We start from the raw sequence: 23,062 nt of genomic DNA, 5'->3' as shown, positions 1-23,062 counted from the left end.
CCTATCTTTTTTCCTGTTCCTTATTAGAAAAACTGAATCTTTGAGTTGAAAAGGAACTCAAAGATAAAGTGTCATCCAAGGTTGTACTGTCTTTCCAGAGATCCCACAAATCTAATTTCTCATGACAAAGAACTGAATAAATAGCAAGTATTTCAAGGTCCCTACTCCTACTCACTAATCTGACCAACAATTTCAACTACTTAATATGAAAATAAACTCTAAACACAATAGACCCAATGGAATAATAACAGGAAGTTTGCACTTTGGCTAGTATCGGTAAAAAGAAGGGTATTTTTTAATGAGCTGGGGTTCACAAACTACCAGAGAAGCAATAAGCTAAAAGTTTTACCTGAAACACTGTTAAGTAAACCAAGAGAGGTGTCCTTGAAAGTATTTGTGGTACAATATACACTAAAACAGTATTTAGACAGAAAATGAACTTAATTGATCTTGCCCATAAGGTAAGCCATCAGAATGACACAAGGTAAGGGTAAAACAAACCACTGAAAAAGTTGTCCCCTGCATACCACCCTGGCCGAACGGGCAGCTGTCTCCTCCCAGCTACAAGCCAACTTATGCTTCCACCTTGATAGGAATAAACACCAGCACTACTGTAACATGTGTGTATATGTGTGTGTCCGTATCCCTCCCCTAATGCCATCTGCGTGTATACAGACATGTGTTTATGTGTGCCTTTTTTGAGGCATATCATTAGCAGTTAAATTAGATAGACTCTTCTAGATTTAACACATAAAAAAGGATCAAATAGTATGGGATTTTTTTTCTAATAAGAAAATTAATTGAGGAGGGGTTAAGAAAACGAATTATAGTTAAATGTTATATTTTCAATTGCACTTTGTTTAACCAAACTGAGAGTCTATAAATATTACAATAGTCAGATGAGAGACCTTGTGACTGTTTCACAAAAATTCTTTTCTTATTTTCTTTCTCAATTAGGAGTATCTTCTATTTACCTGCTCACGGCAGGCTTTCGACCCCCAGCAGCAAATGGAAAGGCAAAGTGTGGCAATGGGCCTTTTGAAATCAACAGAAAAGACTGTCACTACCAAATTTGCAGCTTTTCCCTTTGAATACAAACATACTATTTGAAGTAATTCATTTAGCTTTTTCTACAGGTACCTTGTGTAACCTTGTAACCTTGGTGATTTGTAATATGGCAGGCTGTTATCAGGCAGCTAAAATATTTTGCCTCAGTTCAATAAAGAGCAGCATTATTCTAAAGTTCATTCATATAGAAACATTTCAGAGGAGGCACTCTTCAAACCTCATTCGTGTCGATCAGTGTGTTGTTTTGCGGGGGGCAGGAAGAGGTTGGGTAGACAAACCTTCTGCCTCCTTATTTAGCCAACTCTTTTCTGACGCACAAGGGATTCTTGCATGTTTTGTCTGTCTTAAACTGATAAAAAGTGGATTAAGTAACCATCCATTACATTATAGCAACCGAGGCATGGTAGAGTCTGTGCTCGCCTAATTTCCCTCATCCTTTCAATATCAAGGCACACCTGCTGAACGTCCAATAGCAAGGGTCTATAAATTTCCTGCCTAAGGACTAGCACTGGCTATTAAGGGCCCGCTTTTGGGCCCCAAGTGACAAGAATGATACATCAAGAAATAATGCTGCCGAGGAGCTACTTTCAACCAATAACTAATAGGATTCGGTGTGAAATCAAATTTGGATGAAGGAGTTAGAGCTAGAGCTAGAGCTCCTTCATCCCTCAGTGTGGATATAGTTTACGCTGGCTTCCAAAATTTCCTGGTGTGATTAAGCATCAGTTGCCTCAACTAATAATTTGCTTTAAAAAACAAACCTTTTTTTTTTGGCTGCTTCCTTCATGTCTAACTTCCCCATTTCTTGAGAGCAGCTCCAAAATAAATTACTTGAACTCTAATATTTTTTCAAGGTCTATTTCTGGAGAAAATTGTAAGACATTATGCACACAACTATTGGTAAATAAGTTTGGACTTAACTTCACCCAAAAAGGAATACAGAGCAAATCCAAAATGCATATTTATTCTAACATACCATTAACAATGAAGATGTCAACAGAGCATAGGACAAACTAATAACTGTGTTCTTTGTCTTTATTTCCATTTCTTAGGATTAATAGGTTTTTAAAAATAAACACTTTAAATAATAGTGTATATTATATAGGCATTTTAACTTACATAAAATTATAATTAGACTTACCAGCATTCAAACAAACAAAGAAAAATCCTAACTCTTTAGAGACTAAAAAAGTTGCTCTGGCATTTTAATCCATTTCAATGCTGACAATTATCTAGTAAAAGTAAGTTCCTATGTTCAAATCCTCATCTCAGGATCTGCTTTTATGGGAACCCAAACTAAAACATCCCAAGAGATTGCTATTATACTCGGACCCGTTCTATTTTCCCTTAGTCCAAGTTATTTTAGTTGCAATTGGAGCTATCTTAAATAATTATCAGAAAAGTGTGTATCTTGGACAAATTCTGGAGTGTCTCAAGGAAACAAGGACAGCTGGGCCCCTTGACATTCTCAGAAAGGAAATTCAGGAACTTATCTCTCATATTGGCCTCACTCTGTACATCTGTTTTGCTCTGTCGGAAGATTAGACATACAATTCCAGAGTTTACATTTCCTCTGTACTAGGAACCAGTCCAAACTTGTTGGCTTTTTCCCAGTTTTAATGCCAATTTCTTACCAGAAAGAGTTAGGTAGCCACTCTTATCCATTTGGTTGCAGCCAGGTGAACAAGGGTCTGTAACACAGAGCACTAAGAAAGGGACTGGGGTTTTAAGAGAACAGGGGTCAAAACAATTTTAGAGAAGATTCCAAAACATCAATATATTATTTGGTATTAGGGACTAGAAAGCAAATTACATCTAAGAAAGTTGTACTTGTTTTTTCATTTCTAATTGTGAGTGGTCAAAATGAGCTACTAATGCTAAACATTAGATGCATCAGAGACTTTATTCTCTCCTATTCACTCACTGTGAATCTTAAACTGACTAATGCTGTAAAAGTTTGATACATATATAGAAAGAGAGTTTATATCTCTTTGTTAATATACTGCTTAGACACTGTTAGTAAGTTTTTATACTGTTAACATAAATCATACACTCTAACACACTATTAAGATAAATTTCAAAAACCATTTTTCTTTATGGTAACATAAGGAGTAATTGTCTAACATGATGAAATTTTTAAAATATAAGATAAAATGAATATTCATGGGTCATCCAACCAAAATCTCCATTTCCAAGGACATATCAATCTATATCCTTTGAGGAAAACAATAATTTTTTTTCCTTTTGTCATAACTTTCCTTTTTCTAAAAAAAGATTTTATTTATTTATTTGACAGAGAGAGAGAGATCACAAGTAGGCAGAGAGGCAGCAGAGAGAGGGGGAAGCAGGCTCCCCGCTGAGCAGAGAGCCCGATGTGGGGCTCGATTCCAAATCCTGAGATCATGACCCGAGCCAAAGGCAGAGGCTTAACCTACTGAGCCACCCAGGAGCCCCATTTTTCTCACAACTTTCTATAGGAGGTTCTAAATACCCCCATGGGAACACATTTTGGTACTTCACAATGCTATATCACTTGATAGAATCTAAATCCATTTTTATTCCTGTCCAAATGCAAACAGAAATTGTCCACTGCATCTCTAAACCCCACAACGTTATCATTTTCCTTCAGGGAGTTGCTTTCTTGCCCATATAAACACACTCCCCCAAGAATTACCTTGTCAGATGCCAGCATTGTTCTAGTCTGTCAGTCTGGATCATTGTTAAATCTTCCTTTTGGTTATTAGTGTTGACATGATGAGTACCTACGTGTTTACAAAATGATAGTGGTTTGGTACCTAAGCTTTAGGGATTAATGTAAAGTCACCAGGCACTTACGCCCTTGGGCAATTTCAAAAACTTTATGTCACATTTCAGGGTGATAGCAATGCTGGCAGTTACTAGGCCATTGAAGATCAAGAGATAATAAATGGGCTATCACTGTGGATGTAGATGTAGGTCTCCACTGTTCGTCTACCAGTATACCTTTCTACCTTTCTCACCCAGGGTAAGGTTGTCAATTCTGCACAATATATTGTTTCAGTACAACATGCTTTTTTCTTGAAAAAATAGGAAAGGCATATAACCTATTATCTAAAACTATAAGGCCTTTTTAAATGAAATATTTAATGTGTACACTAGACCCTACTGTTTTGTGATACTAGAACCTACGCTGCAACTCAAGACTGTGCAACTGTTCAAGTTTTAATAGCCATCACTACTGCTCATAAGCAGCAAATACCTTCCATCTTTATTGGTAGAACACTATACTTGTCAGATTCAGTAAACACCAAGGCCTCTAAGATGGCTAGCTAGTTGTCTTCTCAATAATAATAAGAAAAGCATATTCATATTTCTTCAAGGATCATGTTCTAAATTATGAGGAAAAGGCAAACATTTCATAAAGTTACACATAATTTTATTTTGTTTTTAAAAAGATTTTATTTATTTATTTATTTATTTGACACAGAGAGAGAGACATCACCAGTAGGCAGAGAGGCAGGCAGAGAGAGAGGGGGAAGCAGGCTCCTGCTGAGCAGAGAGCCCGATGCGGGACTCGATCCCAGGACCTGAGATCATGACCTGGGCTGAAGACAGAGGCTTAACCCACTGAGCCACCCAGGCACCAAAGTTATACATAATTTAAAAGCACAGTATAAACCCATATCATGCTTAATAATTCTAAGGTAGTCATTTCCTTTTGGGAGGGCGAATATTGTAAGGCAGTTCACATACTTAAACATTATGATCTTTTCCTATATTTCATGCATTTAAGCACTATACAGTCATCCTATTTGCATTCTATCTTCCAACATTTAAACACAATAATGAGCAAAGTTAAAGCTTTTCATCAAATGATTCTAAAACAACTGGGTATCGAAATCTTAAAAGAAAAGGAAGCACTGTGACCCTACTTGACATGAACTAGAAAAACCACTTCTATTTCTACTTACAGGTTAAAACCATAAAGCTTCTAGAGAAAATATTGAGATCTTTGGTACCTTGAGGTAGGCAAAAGTTTCTTTGAGGGAATACAAACAACACTAAGCATAAAGAAAAAAATAATATTGGACTTCAGGAAAAATTAATAACTCTTCCTTTCCAAAGACACTTCATAAAATTAAAAGCTAAACCACATACTGGGAGAAAATATTTGCAGTACATATCTCTAACAAAGGATGAAAATCCAAAACATATCAATAACTCCCACAACAATAAAAAGATCAATAATCCAAATAAAATTTGTCAACATTCCAATGAATTATTTCAAATAAGAGAATACATACAAATGGTCAAAAAGTACATGAAAATATGCTCAGCATCATCAATCATCAAGGAAATGCGAACGAACACCAAGGTTAAGTTAGCACTTGAAACCACTAGAATAACTGTTGTTAAAAAGACAGAACTTCAAATGTTGGCCAGGAAGTGGAACAGCTAGAGTCTTCATACATCACTGATGGAAGGTGAAATATTTCAATAGATTTAAAGCAATATTTGGCAATACCTTATAAAATAAGGCTAACTACACATAGACATTCTAAGACCGTGAAATCCCACTCCAAGTAAAGAGAACATTTGTTCAACAAAATAGTGCACAGAAACATTCGTAGCAGCTTATTTATAATACAGTAACACCAAAAATAGCCCAAATGTCCACCCACAAGGGATTGGATAAACAAATTATGACATACTTATACAATGGAACACTACTCAGCAAGAAAAAAAAATTATTGATAAGTGCAAAAACACTTATGGATGACTTCAAAAATAACACTGATCTTAAGAAGGAAGTGTACGCAGTCTATTATTCCATTTACATAAAGTTGAAGAAGAGTCAAAGTAATCTAAAACAGTAGAAAACACGATAGTGGCCGGCAAAGGAAATGAAGATTAATGGGAAGGGGTCGTAAGGAAAGTCTCTGGGCTGAGGGAAAGAAATGTTCTCCACTATGCCAAGAGTATTACTTACACAAGATTATATAATTATCAAAAGTCATCAAATTGTATACCTAAAAACCATATTTCACTGTTTATAAAATTTGCCTCAATATCTTTAAAGTAAGCAAACCAGGCAAAGTGGAGTAGAGATAAGAATCTTTACTGATTTCTGCCATTGGATATGTACTAAATGTACCCTTGCATAGGATTCATGAGATGATTGGTTGAGCTATGATATAGCCAATAAGAGCCTGCCTGTTTGATAAATTAGGAAATACAGGTTCAAGAGATTTAGAAATTTGCTCACAGTCACAAAGCAAAGAGATAGCAGATCTGGGACTCAAACACTAGTATTTTGACTTCACTTGATGTGTTCTTTCTGCTATAATAGTACTCAAACCTGTTTTACCACATTCCAGACTAAGAAATAACCATACACACACACACACACACACACACACACACACACACAATAAATGTTTCAAAAGGAATGTTTAACCTTGAAATGTATAATTAAAATTTTGCATAAGCACATGTTTTCTTTCAGGACCAACATAGTATTTCCTCCGGTCCTAAAATGAACTCATGTATCTTTTCACATTATAATGTTACTCAGTGTGGAAAAATGCTCATAGTACAAGTTTTAAGGGAAGTATCATAGATTTGGCACCCATCTTATGCTCATGGTGCATCACAGCTTCACTGATTAGAACGAAAGTGGTAAATTCCTCTATTGATGGTAGAATCACATATTCAAGGGGGAAAGTATATCTAGAAAGGGGCAATGGTCAACGAAGTTGTATATGCCAGCAAGTCAATAAGAACAGTCAAACGAAACAACAGGTGCATGCAATGGATTTGGGTAAGGAAAGACTCAAGTTCAAAGACAGTCTGGGGAAAAGAGTAGGGATTAAACTGACAATTTTTTGATATGAGATGTAGTTTTGTATTAGGATGGTCCAGGTAAAGCTAAGAAAAGGAGCAAGGTGGAAGCAGAGGGAATGGGAAACAGAGATGATGGAGCAGTCTAGGAATCACATTGTAATTTAAAGTAAGCAAAAGAAACAATAATACTTGGCTGTCATTGTCTTGTTAGCCTAGAACTATTCGTGTATTTTACACATGAGGAAAAAAGGCATATAGAGGTGAAAGTAACTCACCCAAAATAATACAGAGCTTTAATTATAAGAATAAAATTGGAACTTGGGGAGTCTAGTTCCAGCACCTATGCTGTTAACCACTACCCTTAAATGCCTCTCTCTCCCCCACATATATTAAACCGTACAAAATTGCTATTTTTAGGTGAAAATATTTGAATATTTTTTATTTTTTATAGTTTGACAAATTACTCCTAGTTCTTGTCCTCTATGAAGCTGAAATTTCTCAAAGAGTTTTCCAACCTCATTCTCTCATAGCCTTACTATTCACTCCTCAGGTTGAAGAAATTTGAGATTTTCTTCATCACCTCTGTTGATTTGTTCTTCTTTGCCAAATCCATTAGAAGAAATGTATATAGCAGCAATGTCCACAATAGCCAAAATATGGAAAGAGCCCAGATATCCATAGACGGATGAATGGATAGGGAAGATGTGGTGTGTGTATACTTCTGCCTTTCAAAAGGCACTTAAGAAAATTAAAATTATACATATATACTATGTAAAATAAAATTTACATATATGAATATATAAAATATATAATATATATAAGTATATTTTAAAAAGTAGTGCAGTGGAATATTATTCAGCCATCAAAAATGCAATTTTGTGATTTGCAATGACATGGATGGAACTAGAGTGTATTACTGCTAAGCAAAATAGGCCAGTCAGAGAAGAAAAATACCATATGATTTTACTCATATGGGGAATTTAAGAAACAAAACAGATGAACATAGGGTAAGGGAAGGAAAAATAAAATAAGATAAAAACAGAGGGGAAGTAAACCATAAGAGACTTGTAACTATGGGGAACAAGCTGAGGGCTGCTGGAGAGGAGAGGGATGGGGGATGGGGTAACTAGGTGACAGGCATTAAGAAGGGCATGTGATGTTATGAGCTCTGGGTGTTACATGCACCTGACAAATCACTAAATTCTACTCCTGAAACTAATAATGCACTATATATTAATTAAAATTAAATATTAAAAAAAAGAAATGTATAATCTTTGTTTTAATTGGCCTATCTGCAGCACTTGAAAATATTAACCAAATCCTTCATCATCCCAATACTCTATCTGACACTGAACTTACTTGATCTTTCCTACCTATATTCTAGGAAAGTCCTTTTAGTCAATTTTGCAGACTTTTCTTTTCTCTTCTTACATGCAGACATTCCTCAGGGTTTTATCCTAAATCTCCTGTCTGTTGTACTCCATATCCTCTCCCCCTAGGTGAGCTCTTCTAACTTCCAAAGTCAGTTATCACCTACATGCTAATGAAACCATTACAGGTAGCACATATCTTACTCCAAACCCTACACTTCAAGTGCGTTTTCACGTTTATGTATGTATATCCACCTGAACTCAGCATTAACCTCCTTTAATTTCTAGCTTAATAATTGATACCACCTTCAAACCAGTCCACTATTTCAAAGGAACAACCCAGACAACAGCCTTGACCACCCTTTATTTTTCAAACCCTTTATCCATTCTTAACCTTTATCTTTTACTTGCTAAATTTCTATTAGTTATGTCCATTTCATGTCTCTCATTATCTGAATTCAGGTCACCATAACTTCTCTCCCGGATTGCTGCTTTAGCTATCCAAAGACCTGCCTATGTCTTTTATCTGTTGATTCCATTCTCCAACACTGCAGCCACGCTATGCTTTAAATGAAACTCTGATGTCCTATCTGCCCCTTTAAAAACCTTTAAATGATTTACTATTGCTTTTCGCATTAATCCAAACTTAACACAGTAGTTTACAGGATATGTGTACTAAGCCACTACTATTCTCATTACACCCACTTTTTTTTTTCTTAGATTATTTTATTTTATTTATTTGACACAGAGAGATCACAAGTAGGCAGAGAGGCAGGCAGAGAGAGAGGGGGAAGCAGGCTCCCCACCAAGCAGAGAGCCCGATGCGAGGCTCGATCCCAGGACCCTGAGATCATGACCTGAGCTGAAAGCAGAGGCTTTAACGCACTGAGCCACCCAGGCGCCCCTACACCCACTTTTCTTGATGCTTTCTCTTTTACTGTATTTTCCAAACATACTTAATCTTTTGGATCTCTTGACCCAATTCCAAAGTTGGGGGGTGGGGTAGGGTGGGTGTAGGAGTTCCCTCCCACACAGCACAAGCAATTCTGACACTGTAACCAGAGATAATATCAGATACCACAGGTTAGGGGTTTAATCCTACAAGACAGCGCCCTCTCCACTTCAAACACCAACTGCAGGCCCAGGTTGTTACCCGTACTTCTGACTGACCAGTTATAGGCTGGGGATTCCAATCCTCCCTTCCTTGGACAGAAGATGCCAGTTGCAAATCTAGGTTGCTACCTGCACGTCTAACAAACTGGCTGTCAGCAGAAGTTTCATAGCCTCCTTGAGTTCAATTAATTTGCTAGAGCAGCTCACAGAACTCACAAAAATATCATAGTTGTTAGATTACCAGTTTATCCCAAAGGAGATAACTCAGGTAGAGCCAGACAGAAGAGATGCACAGGGTAACGTACTGGGAAAGGTTGAGGAGCTTCCATGTTCTCCCTGAGCTCAGTGCTCTCCCAAATTTCCTTGAGTTCACCAACCAGGAAGCTCTTTAACCTAGTCCTTCAGAGTTTTTATGGAGACTGAATTACATGCTTAAATCAATGGCCACTGGCAATGGATTCCACAGCCCCCTTTCCCTTCCGGAAGGTCAGTGGGAGTGGAAGAGAAAGTTATAGCCATCTAATCACAGGGTTAGTTTCCTGACAAACAGCTCCCATCCTTAGTAAATTTGAAAAATCACTTCATTAACATAACAAAAGACCTTAATGGCTGTACTCAGGAAATTCCAAAAGTTTTAGGACCTCTGACAGGAACACAGAAGAAAAACCGAGTATGTATTTCTTATTATAAAACACAATATCCCATTTAACTTATACTTATTCAAATAAATGTTCTTTTTTCAGGCTTTGGAGGTGTTGTTTGCTATAGCCCTGTATACTTCTAGATCTTTCTTCCCCGAATCTTGGCCATATACCACTTATTTGTTAGACCTCAACTAACATGCCCCTTCCTACTGAAGACAACCATGACTTCTGTATGTTGGGTCCCCCCAAAATTGGGTACCCCAATAATGGGTCCATGATTAAAGGAGCGAGACTGATACAAAATGAAAGCCAAGCAAAGCTTTATTTCACGCCAAGCATCAGGAATCAGACCGACCATCAAACAGACTGGTCGGGGCCACCCCTACAGAGAGGATGACTCCTCCCTGCTTTCCAGACTAACTTTTATAGAGCAAAAGTCATGTGGTTGGGCCTGGCCACACACAGGTGGCCAATGAGATTGTAATACACACGGGAAACTCCACAGTGATGCTAGGTGACCAACTGAATTACAATTTACCCTAGTAGATATTTGAACCATACTATTACCTAGTTCAGAATTGGCACTCAAAATGTGCCCAAAGGGCAGGGCCCATATTTCTTGGTAGCTAGGAGACAGTATGCGCCCCCACTGTTGAATACCTCCACCTGGCCTGACCCACCCTTGAATGTGGCCTTTATTACCTGGGACTGGTTTCTGGGACTTGTTTTTAAGTAAGTTCCCCTGGGCAGGTGGCAGTCAATTTAAGTTTTACAGCAAAATGTCAGTTCAACCAGGGTGGGGCCGCACTGGCTGAATAGGCCCTTACACGTAGACTCCTTTAGGTGCCCTAGCCAGCACTCCTAAAGCATCATCTATTTACTTTATGATTGCATTTTGCAGATGCTATGGGAATTATTTAGTTGCCTATAACTCTTTTTTTTTTCTATTATTTATTCATGAGAGACAGAGAGAGAGGCAGAGGCAGAGGGAGAAGGAAGTTTCCGGTGGAGCAGAGAGCCCATTGCAGGGCTCAATCCCAGATCTGAGCCGAAGGCAGATGTTTAACAGACTGAGCCACCTAGGTGTCCTTATTTAATTGCCTAAAACTCTTGTTACCTCCCCAATCTAAAGTTAAGTCTCCAATGGCAATGTAGAGCACAGATAATAAAAAACAGTGAACCAAGTCTGCACTGTTTTTCATTCATTACCTATGTCCAGTATATGCTTAACACATACACACACACACACACTTATTCTACTCAAAGAAAACCATTTGGCTTACTGCAACTTATTTCAAACACTTAACACTTCCATCTAATTCCATTAAGTGGCCTTTAATTATAGCAATGCTTTATTCTACTTGATTTTCCTTATGTGGATATGATATAATTTCCAATCTTTCACCAATTTCAGAATACTAGCTTAAAGCACAGCCATCTATCATCCCAGTCCATTCCAAAACAGAATCATATAATAAAATGCCATCTGCCTCAGCACATCAAATGTTCTTTCATCTTCACACAATTCCTTAAGGGCCTCTTCTTCCACCAGCTCTTGGATGGATAAAAAAACAGTTTCTAGTTTTGGGTTTTTTTTTTGTTTTTTGTTTTTGTTTTTGTTTTGTTTTTGGTTGGGTTTTTTTTTTCCCTTCCAGAAAGAAAAACTTAAACTATCTGGAGACATGAATGGTACCTAATTCAACTTAACACTCACTTAAATTTCCCACTTAAGTAATATTTACAAGCCTAAAAACATATAAGAAACTTCTTCTATTATGTATTCATTCATCCACTATTTGCATTTTATAGTGTTCTTTCACACAATGAATGTATTGCTGCATGTGTATCAAATTCCTTAAATTTGCTGGAGAAGATTATTATTTTTTTTTAAAGATTTTATTTATTTATTTGACAGAGAGAGATCACAAGCAGACAGAGGCAGGCAGAGAGAGAGAGAGGGAAGCAGGCTCCTGCTGAGCAGAGAGCCCGATGCGGGCCTCGATCTCAGGACCCTGAGATCATGACCTGAGCCGAAGGCAGCGGCTTAACCCACTGAGCCACCCAGGCGCCCTGGAGAAGATTATTTTAAAAGAAGCAATAAATTCTATAGTTACAGGTATATTTAACTCCTCTAAAACTTATCTAAGCCATGTTCTTCGTATTCCCCTAAACCAGTAATACTCAATAGTGTTTAATGTTTGATAGTTGCTTTTTGACAGTCTTTTATATTATAATTGAACATCTATATAACCTCTGACTTACTGCTTAAAAAAACCAAATTGAGTATGCTACTCTCTAATCTGCCTCTTTATCTTCTCCCATATATAGGTGAAGCATTACCTACCTTTGGGATATAATGCAAGGACCTGAGCCTAAGTTCAATAAAAGAAGCTATTACTTTAGCCATCCCTCTATTGTCAAATTAACAAATTTCTTCTCCTTCAGCCTCTTTACTGAGTTTCTGTCACAGAGGCTCCTTTTTCTGAGTTGTAGCCAGGGCCCATCATTTTCTGACACACAATTCTATAAACCTGCTAAAAATATCTACACTCTAGAGAAAACACATTCATTCTGCTTTTTCTATTAGAAGAGTAAAATCTAATCTTTAATATTTTAAAGGAAATAGGCATCAATTGTGCCATTTCTGATAACAGTGTAATAATACCAACCATTCCATTTCAAAGTTATTAAATCCTAAAACCGCAGAACCTACAGATAACATTTTAATCAAGCCATGTTGCTGAGCTATCTGCTTCTGACCACATGTGAAATTTGCCCACTTCCAAATTTTAAACAAAACCAACACTGCCTCAAGACACAAAGAGAGGACCTAAAGCTGCCCTTCCCTAGAAGAATTCGGCAAATATAAGTAATTTCCTAATAAACACGGAAAGAAAAATGCCTCAGCAAATCACACAAAGTTCTCCAATCACTTTTTGGGATACAAAAAGAAAAAAAAAAGTGGAAAATGTTCTCTTGTCCCTTGCCACCTCATCACCAAACTCCCTCAGAGACCACTGACAATAGAGGACATTCGGAAAATTTAGGCTATCTGAATAATCTTTAACCCAATTCTGTACTTAGGAAAATTTCCCCACTTATAAATTCACCAACCTTTTATATGCTATAATTATGTAACAATATTGTGAAGTAATTTCATCCAATACTTGCATTCAGGAACCTATTTCAGAAATTAATGGCAACAGCCACGCTGAACTCCTAGGCATACTTTGCATATTAATATTGGCCCTTCTTTTAAAGCCTCACTAAAACTATGTCTCTTTCACCAGAAACAGTACCCTGCAATGGTTACATGTGATCTCTGGACAAGACAGCCTGGGGTTCAGATTTACAATTTATTTGTTGTGTGACTTGAGATAAATGGACTTCCCTAATTTTTCATTTTTCCCATTTGTAAAACAAGGATGATGGTAATAACTATCACACAGGGTTGATGGATGAGTTAATTGTGGTAATGCATGCAAAACCTCTAGTAAGGCATCTGACAAAAGAGTAATCTCCCAATAAATGTTGACAGCAATGACAACAATGAAGAAGAATCTATGGAAACCATGACCAACAAGAATCATGAATCCCCATGATATCATTGGTCTGTAAAACCTAGCAGATCTTCCCATGCACTGCTATTTGTAGCTTATGTATATACTGAATCTCCCACAGATTATTCAGAAAACAACATACTAAACATCTACTACCTCTTTAAATACCAACAGCACATGTTGCAGACAAATGGTACCAACACACATCAAAGTGCATGTGTGATTACATAGTTCAATGTAGTAGAATCCTAATCCGATCCCAAACTGTAGCTAAACTATCAGGGTATCTATAGTAAACAGCCTAAAAATTTGTCATTCTGGTGTTCTCAAATGTTCCTTACCTCACTACTGCAAGATCTGCTTGGAAATAGTGTGCAAGAGACAAAGGAGGATATGCTACAAATGACTTATTTCCCAAAGTAGTTAATAATAGTTGAGCAACAGGATGCTTGGCTATGCCTTCTCAAGTTTTTACCAAATAAAAGATGCAATCATGTTCATTAACAAAATATAAAATATTGAGAACATGAAGACATCATACAGCATAGGTATTTGCTAACAATTTGGCAAATCGGTTATCAACTTGTATGCCATTATTTTAAATAAATCAATTTCCATATCACACTTATTTTATTAAATTAACCATTTTGTGAGAAAAAGAATCATATTTCAGTCTCTGAATTTATTAAATCTTTCACTGTTTACAGCTTTTAAAAATAAACTGTTATCAGAATATAATTCCAATTAAGACACATCTCTTATATATTCAGACAAAAAAGAAAAAGATCAAATCAGGTGTCAAACAAATGAGGTTATAAGAAAAGTGGGCAATACTATAGAATTATTTCCAAGGGTTTCCAAAAACTACATCTAAAACTTCTTTCCCTTCAGCTGCTATGGAAACAAAGAGCTTCAATCTAGATTGTATACTTAAACAGAAAAACTAAGAATAATGACCAGACATCACTTTGATCTCAGTTTCAGAAACTGTCTCAAAGCATCTTTGAAATAAGATATTGCGCCCGTTATCCAGATGGGTTTATCCTGCTCATTCTCATTCATATATAACCAGTTAATGAAATATGAACGTACAATGCCTAACACGCATTTATAAGAAAAAAAAAATATTAAGATTTATTTATTTATTTAAGAGAGAGAGAATTAGAGAGAGAAAGAGCACGCTCCAGAGCCAGGTAAGGAAGGGGAGGGGCAGAGGGAGAGAGAGGTTTTTTAAATTTTTTTAATATATTTTTTTAAGATTTTATTTATTTATTTGAGAGAGAGAGAAAGAGTGAGAGAGAGCATGAGATGGGAGAAGGTCAGAGGGAGAAGCAGACTCCCCATAGAGCTGGGAGCCCGATGCGGGACTCGATCCTGGTACTTCAGGATCATGACCTGAGCTGAAGGCAGTCACTTAACCAACTGAGCCACCCAGGCACCCAAGGAATGAGAATATTAAGCAAACTTTGCACTGAGCTCAGAGCCCAATCCAGGCTTGATCTCATCAACCTGAGCTGAAACCAAGAGTCCAACGTACTTTATTATGCCACCCAAGTGCCTCTCACAGGAAAATTTTTAAAGAAATAAATTACAGGGGCTCCTGGGTGGCTCAGTGGGTTAAGCCTCTGCCTTCGGCTCAGGTCATGGTCTCGGGTCTTGGAATCGAGCCCCGCATCGGGCTCTCTGTTCGGCAGGGAGCCTGCTTCACCCTCTCTCTCTGCCTGCCTCTCTGCCTGCTTGCGATCTCTCTCTCCTCTCTCTCTCTCTCTGTTAAATAAATAAATAAAATCTTAAAAAATAAAAAGAAAGAAAGAAAAAAGAAAGAAATTACAATACACAAATAAGTAGGGACTGAATATTACATATGAAATAAACATAGAAAACACTGTGAAGTCTGGGCTCCCACTTCTTTATTCATGTCAACCCACTCTAGGCTTTTCCTTCATTATAATCTCAATGATGCACATAGGCACATTCCTCCATAGCCATGCAAAAATTATCAACCTTGTTCTTTGTTATTTTTTTCCAATACTACCTGCAAGAACCCGGGAAGGAGGCTACTTGGTAACACCTGTTCTGCAGACACAAATATAAAGCACCAGGGTCCTAGAATGGAGCCTGGATGTCCAAAACAGCACACAATCTCAAAAATTTTGAGCCTCTCCTTGTAAATAAGTTTCAAGGCCCATCCAGTACCTGCCCTAACTCCCACATACCTTGCTAGCTCCATAGTCCTTAGGCTCAACAAAGACAAGGCAGATTTCTGACCAAATCCCTGCCTTCTCCTTGGGCTGCTCTTTTGAGAATAAACCTTTACTGCTTTAAACCTGGTGACTTAGAGATTGCCTTACTGTGCATCAGACACACAGATCTGACTTCTGGGTTCGGTAACAAAAGGAAGAAAAAAGAAAGCTGGCTGGCGAGGTATCACAAGACCCAAGAATGAGATGGGAGTCATTTCCTTAATTTTTCTTGAGCTGCAGATGCATCAAAGTGAGTACGAGAAAAGCTGGCAAACCAGAAAAGTCAACAGAAGCAGACAGAAAGGAGGAAAAAAAGCCTTAAGAGAAGCCTGCTAGCCAAAGGACTAGAAAGAGAGCAACCTAGAGAGATAGAAAACTTTTAGACAAACATCCTTCTCTAGCCAAATAATACAGAAAGAAAGAAGAAAACAAAACAGCATCTCGTGCTCACCTCTGTCAAAAAAGGTTAAATAGAGGAGCCTAGACTTCTAACCTCACCCAAATGTAAAGAGACATATTTTTCCTCTCTGGCTGGAATCAGAAAAGACTAGATGAGGAACAGGGACTTCATTTCCACCCACAGTAAGTATGTGTCCTGAAGTGGAGGCCATGGAGAAACCTTGGCCTTCCATCTTACAAAGAGTAACAAGATGCCCTTCTCCCTCCAAGCCAGGGTGGTATCGGAGGTCTCATTCTGCTGGAATTTTCATCATGCTCCAACAGGAGTGAGGCCTCCCCAACCCTACTGGTGACCCTGGAGTCCCAAGTAGGAAGCAGGAACAGAGTGCACCTCCCTCTTTCTGGCCAGAATGGTGTCAATGGGTCCCTAGTGGGGAACATGGACTTTCACCTCCACCTGCAGGTGTTAAGGTAATGTCCCCTCTCCTGCTGCTGGCATGGTGTTAGAGGAGGCTTGCCCAAAGAGAATATTAAAAAGTGTGACACAGTCAAACTTTGACTTTGAATGAATCACTCTGGCAAGCATAGCTGGGGAGGGGAGAAGACAGATAAAGGATGGTGAGGACAAGAAACAGAGAAGAGGAAATCAAGAATATGGTAGTGCCTAAAAGCCAAGGGGAAAGCCAAGAAACTGGAAAAAGGCCAACCGTGGAAACTGCAGCCAAGAGACCTGATGAGAGGTCAGAAAGATTTTATTGGATTTGGCAATTCGGAGACGACTCTGTCTCGTGGTCACTGGTTTTAGGACAATGAAGAAGACAGAAGCCAGAATGAAGAGCTTTGAAGAGGTTAACTGAGAAAGTGAGGCAGCTAAGTAAAGCCTAATATTACTGGAAACTTGAAGGAAACAAGGAGTATGGAGAGAGAAAATTTGGGTTACTTTTGGCAAGTGAAAAAAAATATTTTTTTTAAGTTATTCAAATTGGATCAATTACAGGCTACTACTATAAAAGAGCGGAGAGGGAGTTGGAGATACTGCAGAAGGGACAGAACTATGGAATGAGTCTGGAGGACACGATAAGCATTAGGATCTAGGATACTGGTGCACAAGTCAGCCTAGAACAAAAAAGAAACATAGCACATTCTGGGAATGAAGGAGAATAAGAAGGACTATGCAGGTCTTTAGATGAGGGGAGGTTGAAAAATATCAGAAGAGATATATTCATTTCCTACTAAAACAGAGGATGAAATCAGCTGCCAAGAGTGAAGGATGTGTGGGTTTATGAGGAGGCCTGAGGAGATTTGGAATTACCCTGGAAAGACATGGATGGGACAAGGGCTAATTAAGCTCAAGTAAAACACTGAAAGTGAGCATTGGGAACATAACAGAACACGATGTTTTAAAAACCCTGATTGGAATAATTTTTCATAAGACAATTTATTTCATAATTTGGTCTGTAAGTTCAAAATTCACTCAGCAATGATCCAAAGAGTAAAGGCAGTACTCATTTTCTTACAAAGCCAAGCTTCAAGTTGAGGTCAAGTCCACAAGACCATTAAAATGTTAAAGAAAATCTTAAAAGCATCATTTTATATTTGTGTAATTTGTTTATGTTATATTTGTATACAAGATCTATACTACACATGTTTGTATAAAATACTGCTTATATTATCACAAACAGAATTTTTTAAACTTAAAATAACCATGGGGTGGTAGATACAACTTTTTCTGTTTTCCAGATGAAGAAACGGAGAATCAGAGAAGAGATAAATGACATATCCCATATTTCATGGTAGACACAAGTGTCAACACTCTGTCCGAAGTGTTTTGTTTGCTAAAGCAAAGTTTCTGCACTATATCATAATTATGTCTCAATTGAAAATCAAAAATACCTTGAAATTTATTTTTTCACTAATTTTTATTTTTTATTTAAGAAACAAACCAGATTATCCCAAATGTACAGGGAGAAAAAATGGGTTACACTAATCAAAAGGAAAGTCACGTGAATACTATTTTTTTTATCAGATGCTAGTTTTAGACATTATACCAATGCCTTTCTTTAATGTAAGAACTCTCTATTCTTTGTGGAAAGAATTTTGAGGAATACAACCTAATTAAATAATGATCCTTACTGAGAATCTACATGTAGTTAAGTCACCACCAGTCAGCGTTTGTGATAAATATTATTTCCTGTTTCTCTCATAGCTTTAAAAGTTTTTCTATACCTACAAACACAAAAGCCAATCCTAGATGGAAGGCCATGCTCTTCACCTAAATTTTAAAATACCACCTAATGTTAAAAAAAAAAATTAATTAACTATTGGGATATTTGGCAATATTTGACTTCCTTATTTGATCAGTCAACCAAAACAATGATGAATCTACCAATATTTGTGAAGAAGTCAGGTTAGGAAATCTTGCAGACTGGAGAACTTTATAATTCTAATTAAGACTGGGACTACAAAGAAACCCAAACATCATTTAGTCCAACTCCTTAATTTCAGAGACAAGGCCTAGGGCCTGGGGGAAGGGAAGTTTATCAACATTCTGTTTAGGCAAAAGTGGAATTAAAATCCAGGTATCTGGATTCAGTTTAGTGCACTTCCCAGAAGCAGTGTAGATATAAATAACCTCATCTAATTTCATCTGGCAAGCAAATTCAGAGGCTGAGTGGAACTTTAAGGATCATGCTGAGTTTGCTGTTTTATCATATTCAAAAGCACCTTCCATAACAAATGGATAATTAAACAATATTATAATCACAGGAGGAAAATTATTTTAATTAATCAAATATATTATAAGCACTCTTCAAACCATATTATTCAAGATCTTTTCTAAGCAACAATCAAATACATAAAATGTATGGGTTCTCCCATTAGCTTTCACAGACTCATACCTAATGAAAACACATAGCAGAAACAAGTGAAATAAAACAAATTACAATAAAAATAACAAAATAATCAAGAAACTAGTATGTTTAACCCCATGGCCTTACGAAGTAGTTGCAATCGAGCACTGACTTGCATTTATCACCAATCAAAAATGCAAAATAAATCACTGTGAAAGCTCATTGCTTTACATCACTGACCTTTTATATATATATATATATATATATATATATATATGCTTCCAGAAAATCATTCTGAAGAACTGAATCATCTGGATCATTTTTATTGCTCACTCAGTCTTGAGACTGTCTGCACAGTACTGACTGAAATGTACTTCAGTGTGCACCTTCTCTCCAAATGAATATCTATGTCAGGTTTATTTATAGCCACTGCCTTCAATCAGTGCATTTCCAGGTAAGAGAAATAAAATCATCTCAACATATTCTCCTATAGAGATCTGAAACAAAATCTGGAAATTTTGGCAAATGGCCTTTGAAAAAACAATGAAAGATCTACAATGTAAAATGTACGTTAAGATTTATTAGAGATTCCAAAGGACACTCACCTTATACTCTTTAGTAAGTACATACAAAGAACTTAAGGTAGAAATAAAGAATTAATGTAAAACTTATGCATTTTTTGCATATATTTTTATATACTCCATGATTATAATCATCACCTCCTCTGTTCTCTTTTCCTCATTATGATTTCTCTGAAATTTGAACACCTCTCTTTGTTTCTTACTTAGATGTTTTTCTATTTAGGAGCTTTTGCCTCCTAATTCTTTACAAAAGCAGGACATGCTTCCCCCTACTGGGAAAAAATTAAATTACAAGGTACATTCAAACATGTTCCTAAGTATCAAGAAATCAAGTTTCTGGGAATGATAGAATGTTAAAGAATCAAAGGCACAGCCTTTTCTGACTGTTTCATCCACCACAGAAATACTTAGACACTCTGCTAAGAGTTTCTCATATGCATTTCTTTAGTGTGGTGGTTTTGAAACATATACCAACTCCACTAACTTCCCATCAATGACTGATGAATTGAGCCTACTGTCCCAAAGAGAACTCCAATTAGCAGATCAGAGAAAATAATCAATTCGTAACTTTTTTTTTCATTTTAAAGACATTATTAGCGTAATAAAGATGCTTCTGTAAGATATATTGAAATAAAAGATTTCAGAAAGCTTAATTGCATTTTAAATCATTTTGAACAACCTTAAGCATTTATTAACTCATTAATTGTCAATATTCCTATTACTTTTATGCATTTATCCTTATTTTCAATAAAGTAGAGGGAGAACTTCATTTTTAAATTGACTTTACTTTTCAACTTAATTTCTATTATTTTCATTCAGTAACCACGATAGTAGTCGGCATAATTGCTTTTCACCTTACCAGATCCTCTGGAAAGCCAACCTGCTCCTTGCAGCAGTTTAGCCATTTCACATGTTCAAGATTTTGATTATAAATCTTAATTGTTTAGTATGCAAAAAGAAAAAAGATAACTTGGATTTCATTGTGCTATAAATACTCTATAAATGAAAATTTTAAGCAAACCAAGTGGTTATTTGAATTCTACATGGAGGATTACAATTTTTCCTTCCATGTACAACTAGGTCTCAAAAAAGAAAACATTTCTTTTAATACAGAAGGGCCAAGGAAGAGGAAGTTGTCACTTTTAGTTTTGGTATAGGTAAGTCCATAACAACCTAAGCTACAAAACTGCATTGTAGTCAATTTGATGATAAAGCAATTCATTATTAATGAAAGATTCATCAAAAAAAAATCTGGAGTTGTTTTTAAAAAGGCATGTGTAGATAACTACACATATTGTATCTTTACCAGATAGATGGCATTATTTCAAGATGAATAGAGTAACTAATATTTCTGTCATACAGAAGTTTGTGTGTGTGTGTTTAAACAATCTTTCAAAGCAACGCAAAATATGATATACATGTTCCTCTGGGAATGAAATCTCCTTTAACATTACAGGAACACAAAAGAAAATGCACACTTGGTAAAACAGTTGATCACTTGTGAAGTGTTCTCAGGGGCCAGTATCTCTCAGAGTACCCAATCATCACACTTGAAATAAATTGATAAGCACTTTAGCCTTTGCCACATTCACAAACATTTAGGAACATGCATAGTTTTAATCTAGGTTAATTCTAAGACTTTCCATAGGAACGGCTGTAATTAGATAAAGGGTATCACAATCACTTCCGAAATGCAGCAAAAAGAAAAAAAGAAAAGAAAAGAAAAAGAAAAAAGAAAGAAAGAAAGAAAGAAAGAAAGGAAAAATATATATATATATGCCGATTTGTTGCTAAGAAGCTGTTAGAAAACCACACGGATTACCATTTACTCCCAAACTGATTTCCCTTTCCTCTGCAAAGTGAAAATATCCCTGTTGACCACGCCACACTTTATGGTTTCTCCATCAATGACCCTAACAGGTCACATCACTACTGCCATTACGTCTCGTAGCTTTGGTCTTCCCCAAATTAAGACGTAGAGAAGGAGCACTGCTGCCCGCCCCAAGAACGGGCTCGGTCCGCCCGAGCTCTGAAGCGAGCATCTTCAGGGGGACAGTGTCTGCGAAGGAGACAGGCGTCCCTCCCCAACTTCACTCCCCTAACCAAGCCGCGGGTGAGAAGAGCGGCCAGTGGTTTGCGCCCATCTGTGGGGGCAAGTCCTACCTTCCGCCAAAAGGCGCGATGCATGCACAAAAGATGGATCCAGGCTATCTTTCTCTGCCATCAGCTCAGGCAAATATTTCTCCTCTTCCATAGCGCGGACTTCGGACCGTCCCCTGCCGAAGCGCAAGGTTCCGCTCGCTCGGACGCAGGGTCGCCGGGCAGCGCCTTGCTCTGGCGCTGTCCGCCTCCGCCGCGGCGAGGAGATCTCCGCGCGTCCTCACTGGCCCATGCACCGAGCGACTGCGACTCCCGCCGTCGGGCTGCTCAGCCCCGCGCCCACACCTGCCGGTCTCTTCCGCCGTCCCTCTCTCGCGCTGAGCCCCGGCTCACACCGGCGGCCTTAACTGGAGAGGCGGGAACAGGGCGCGTCCCACCTCCGCCAACCATTCATTGGTGGTGGCGCCCGGAGAGGCCGGGCCCCCGCGAAGGCTGCGGACTCTCATTGGGCCTCGCTGCACGTCGGATCGCCTGACTGGCAGGAGGCAGCTGCAGAGGGGAGGGCCGCTCCGAAGGTGCAAGCGCTTTCTTCTTGCAGCCCAAGCTTTCCCTGGTTATTAGGCATGCCCAGTTGTGTGGAGCACTCTGTCTTCGGCTGAGGTGCGGAGAAAGGAGAGAGCGGGAAAAGCACCGTTTAGCAGAGGAGCTTGGGTCCAAGACAGCAGGGGAGATGGAGATGAAGAGTGAGAGGCTGAGGGAATGAGGAAGCGCCAGGAAAAGTACCAGGAAGGTAGACCGGACTTCACCTGCGTCCCTAAGGTACAGGTGTCCCCTCTCCATCACGCAGCTCAGACGCACTCCAGTGTGCAAGAATCAGCAGCGCACCCGGTCTGGAAATATCATGAAGACTGCATGCGATCGGCGGCTGATATTTTCCAATGAGCCTGACCTACATCTCGGGGACGCAGTAGGATGTTCATTGATAAACAAAGCGGCTCTGGCGATATTGTACAGCAACATGCTTCCAGTGTACAATCATTATGGTATTGACTTAGTTCTGGTTTTCCTCCTGTCCATCCCCTGCTCCCCCAATCCTTATCGATAGGAGAGGTTCTGGGAGGGGGCTGAATTTTAAAACTAAAGAGCAGTATAATCAGTTAGCTACAGTTTGTGAAGGAATTGGGAAGGAAGTGGAAGAAGGAAGAAACTAGAAAATAGGTTGCTCTAATTTCCCCCTTTCTCTTTATTTTAGATGTGACAGTGTGTTTCACCTGGTGCTGTCGCTGAGCTACTTTGTATCTATCCCACCTCT

General features: G+C 38.1%; 1 protein-coding gene across 5 annotated transcripts in view; it reads right to left on the bottom strand.

Moving 5' to 3' along the window:
- KHDRBS2 (KH RNA binding domain containing, signal transduction associated 2) overlaps positions 1-22,143 on the bottom strand; it is a 628,493-nt gene extending 606,350 nt beyond the window's left edge. For all 5 annotated transcript variants that reach the window (XM_045070404.1, XM_045070405.1, XM_045070408.1 and 2 more), the window contains exon 1: positions 21,814-22,143. In XM_045070404.1, coding sequence (XP_044926339.1) covers positions 21,814-21,904 — 91 coding nt within the window. In that variant the 5' untranslated portion in view covers positions 21,905-22,143. The remainder of the gene's footprint in view (positions 1-21,813) is intronic.
- Between the last annotated feature and the right edge of the window lie 919 nt (positions 22,144-23,062).

Source organism: Mustela putorius, unplaced genomic scaffold (genome assembly GCF_011764305.1).
Source record: "Mustela putorius furo isolate JIRA1106 unplaced genomic scaffold, ASM1176430v1.1 tig00003969_pilon_pilon_pilon, whole genome shotgun sequence".
NCBI classification, from domain to species: domain Eukaryota; kingdom Metazoa; phylum Chordata; class Mammalia; order Carnivora; family Mustelidae; genus Mustela; species Mustela putorius.
The sequence above is the reverse complement of the archived record's forward strand: the minus strand, read 5'-3'. Positions and strand labels throughout refer to the sequence as shown.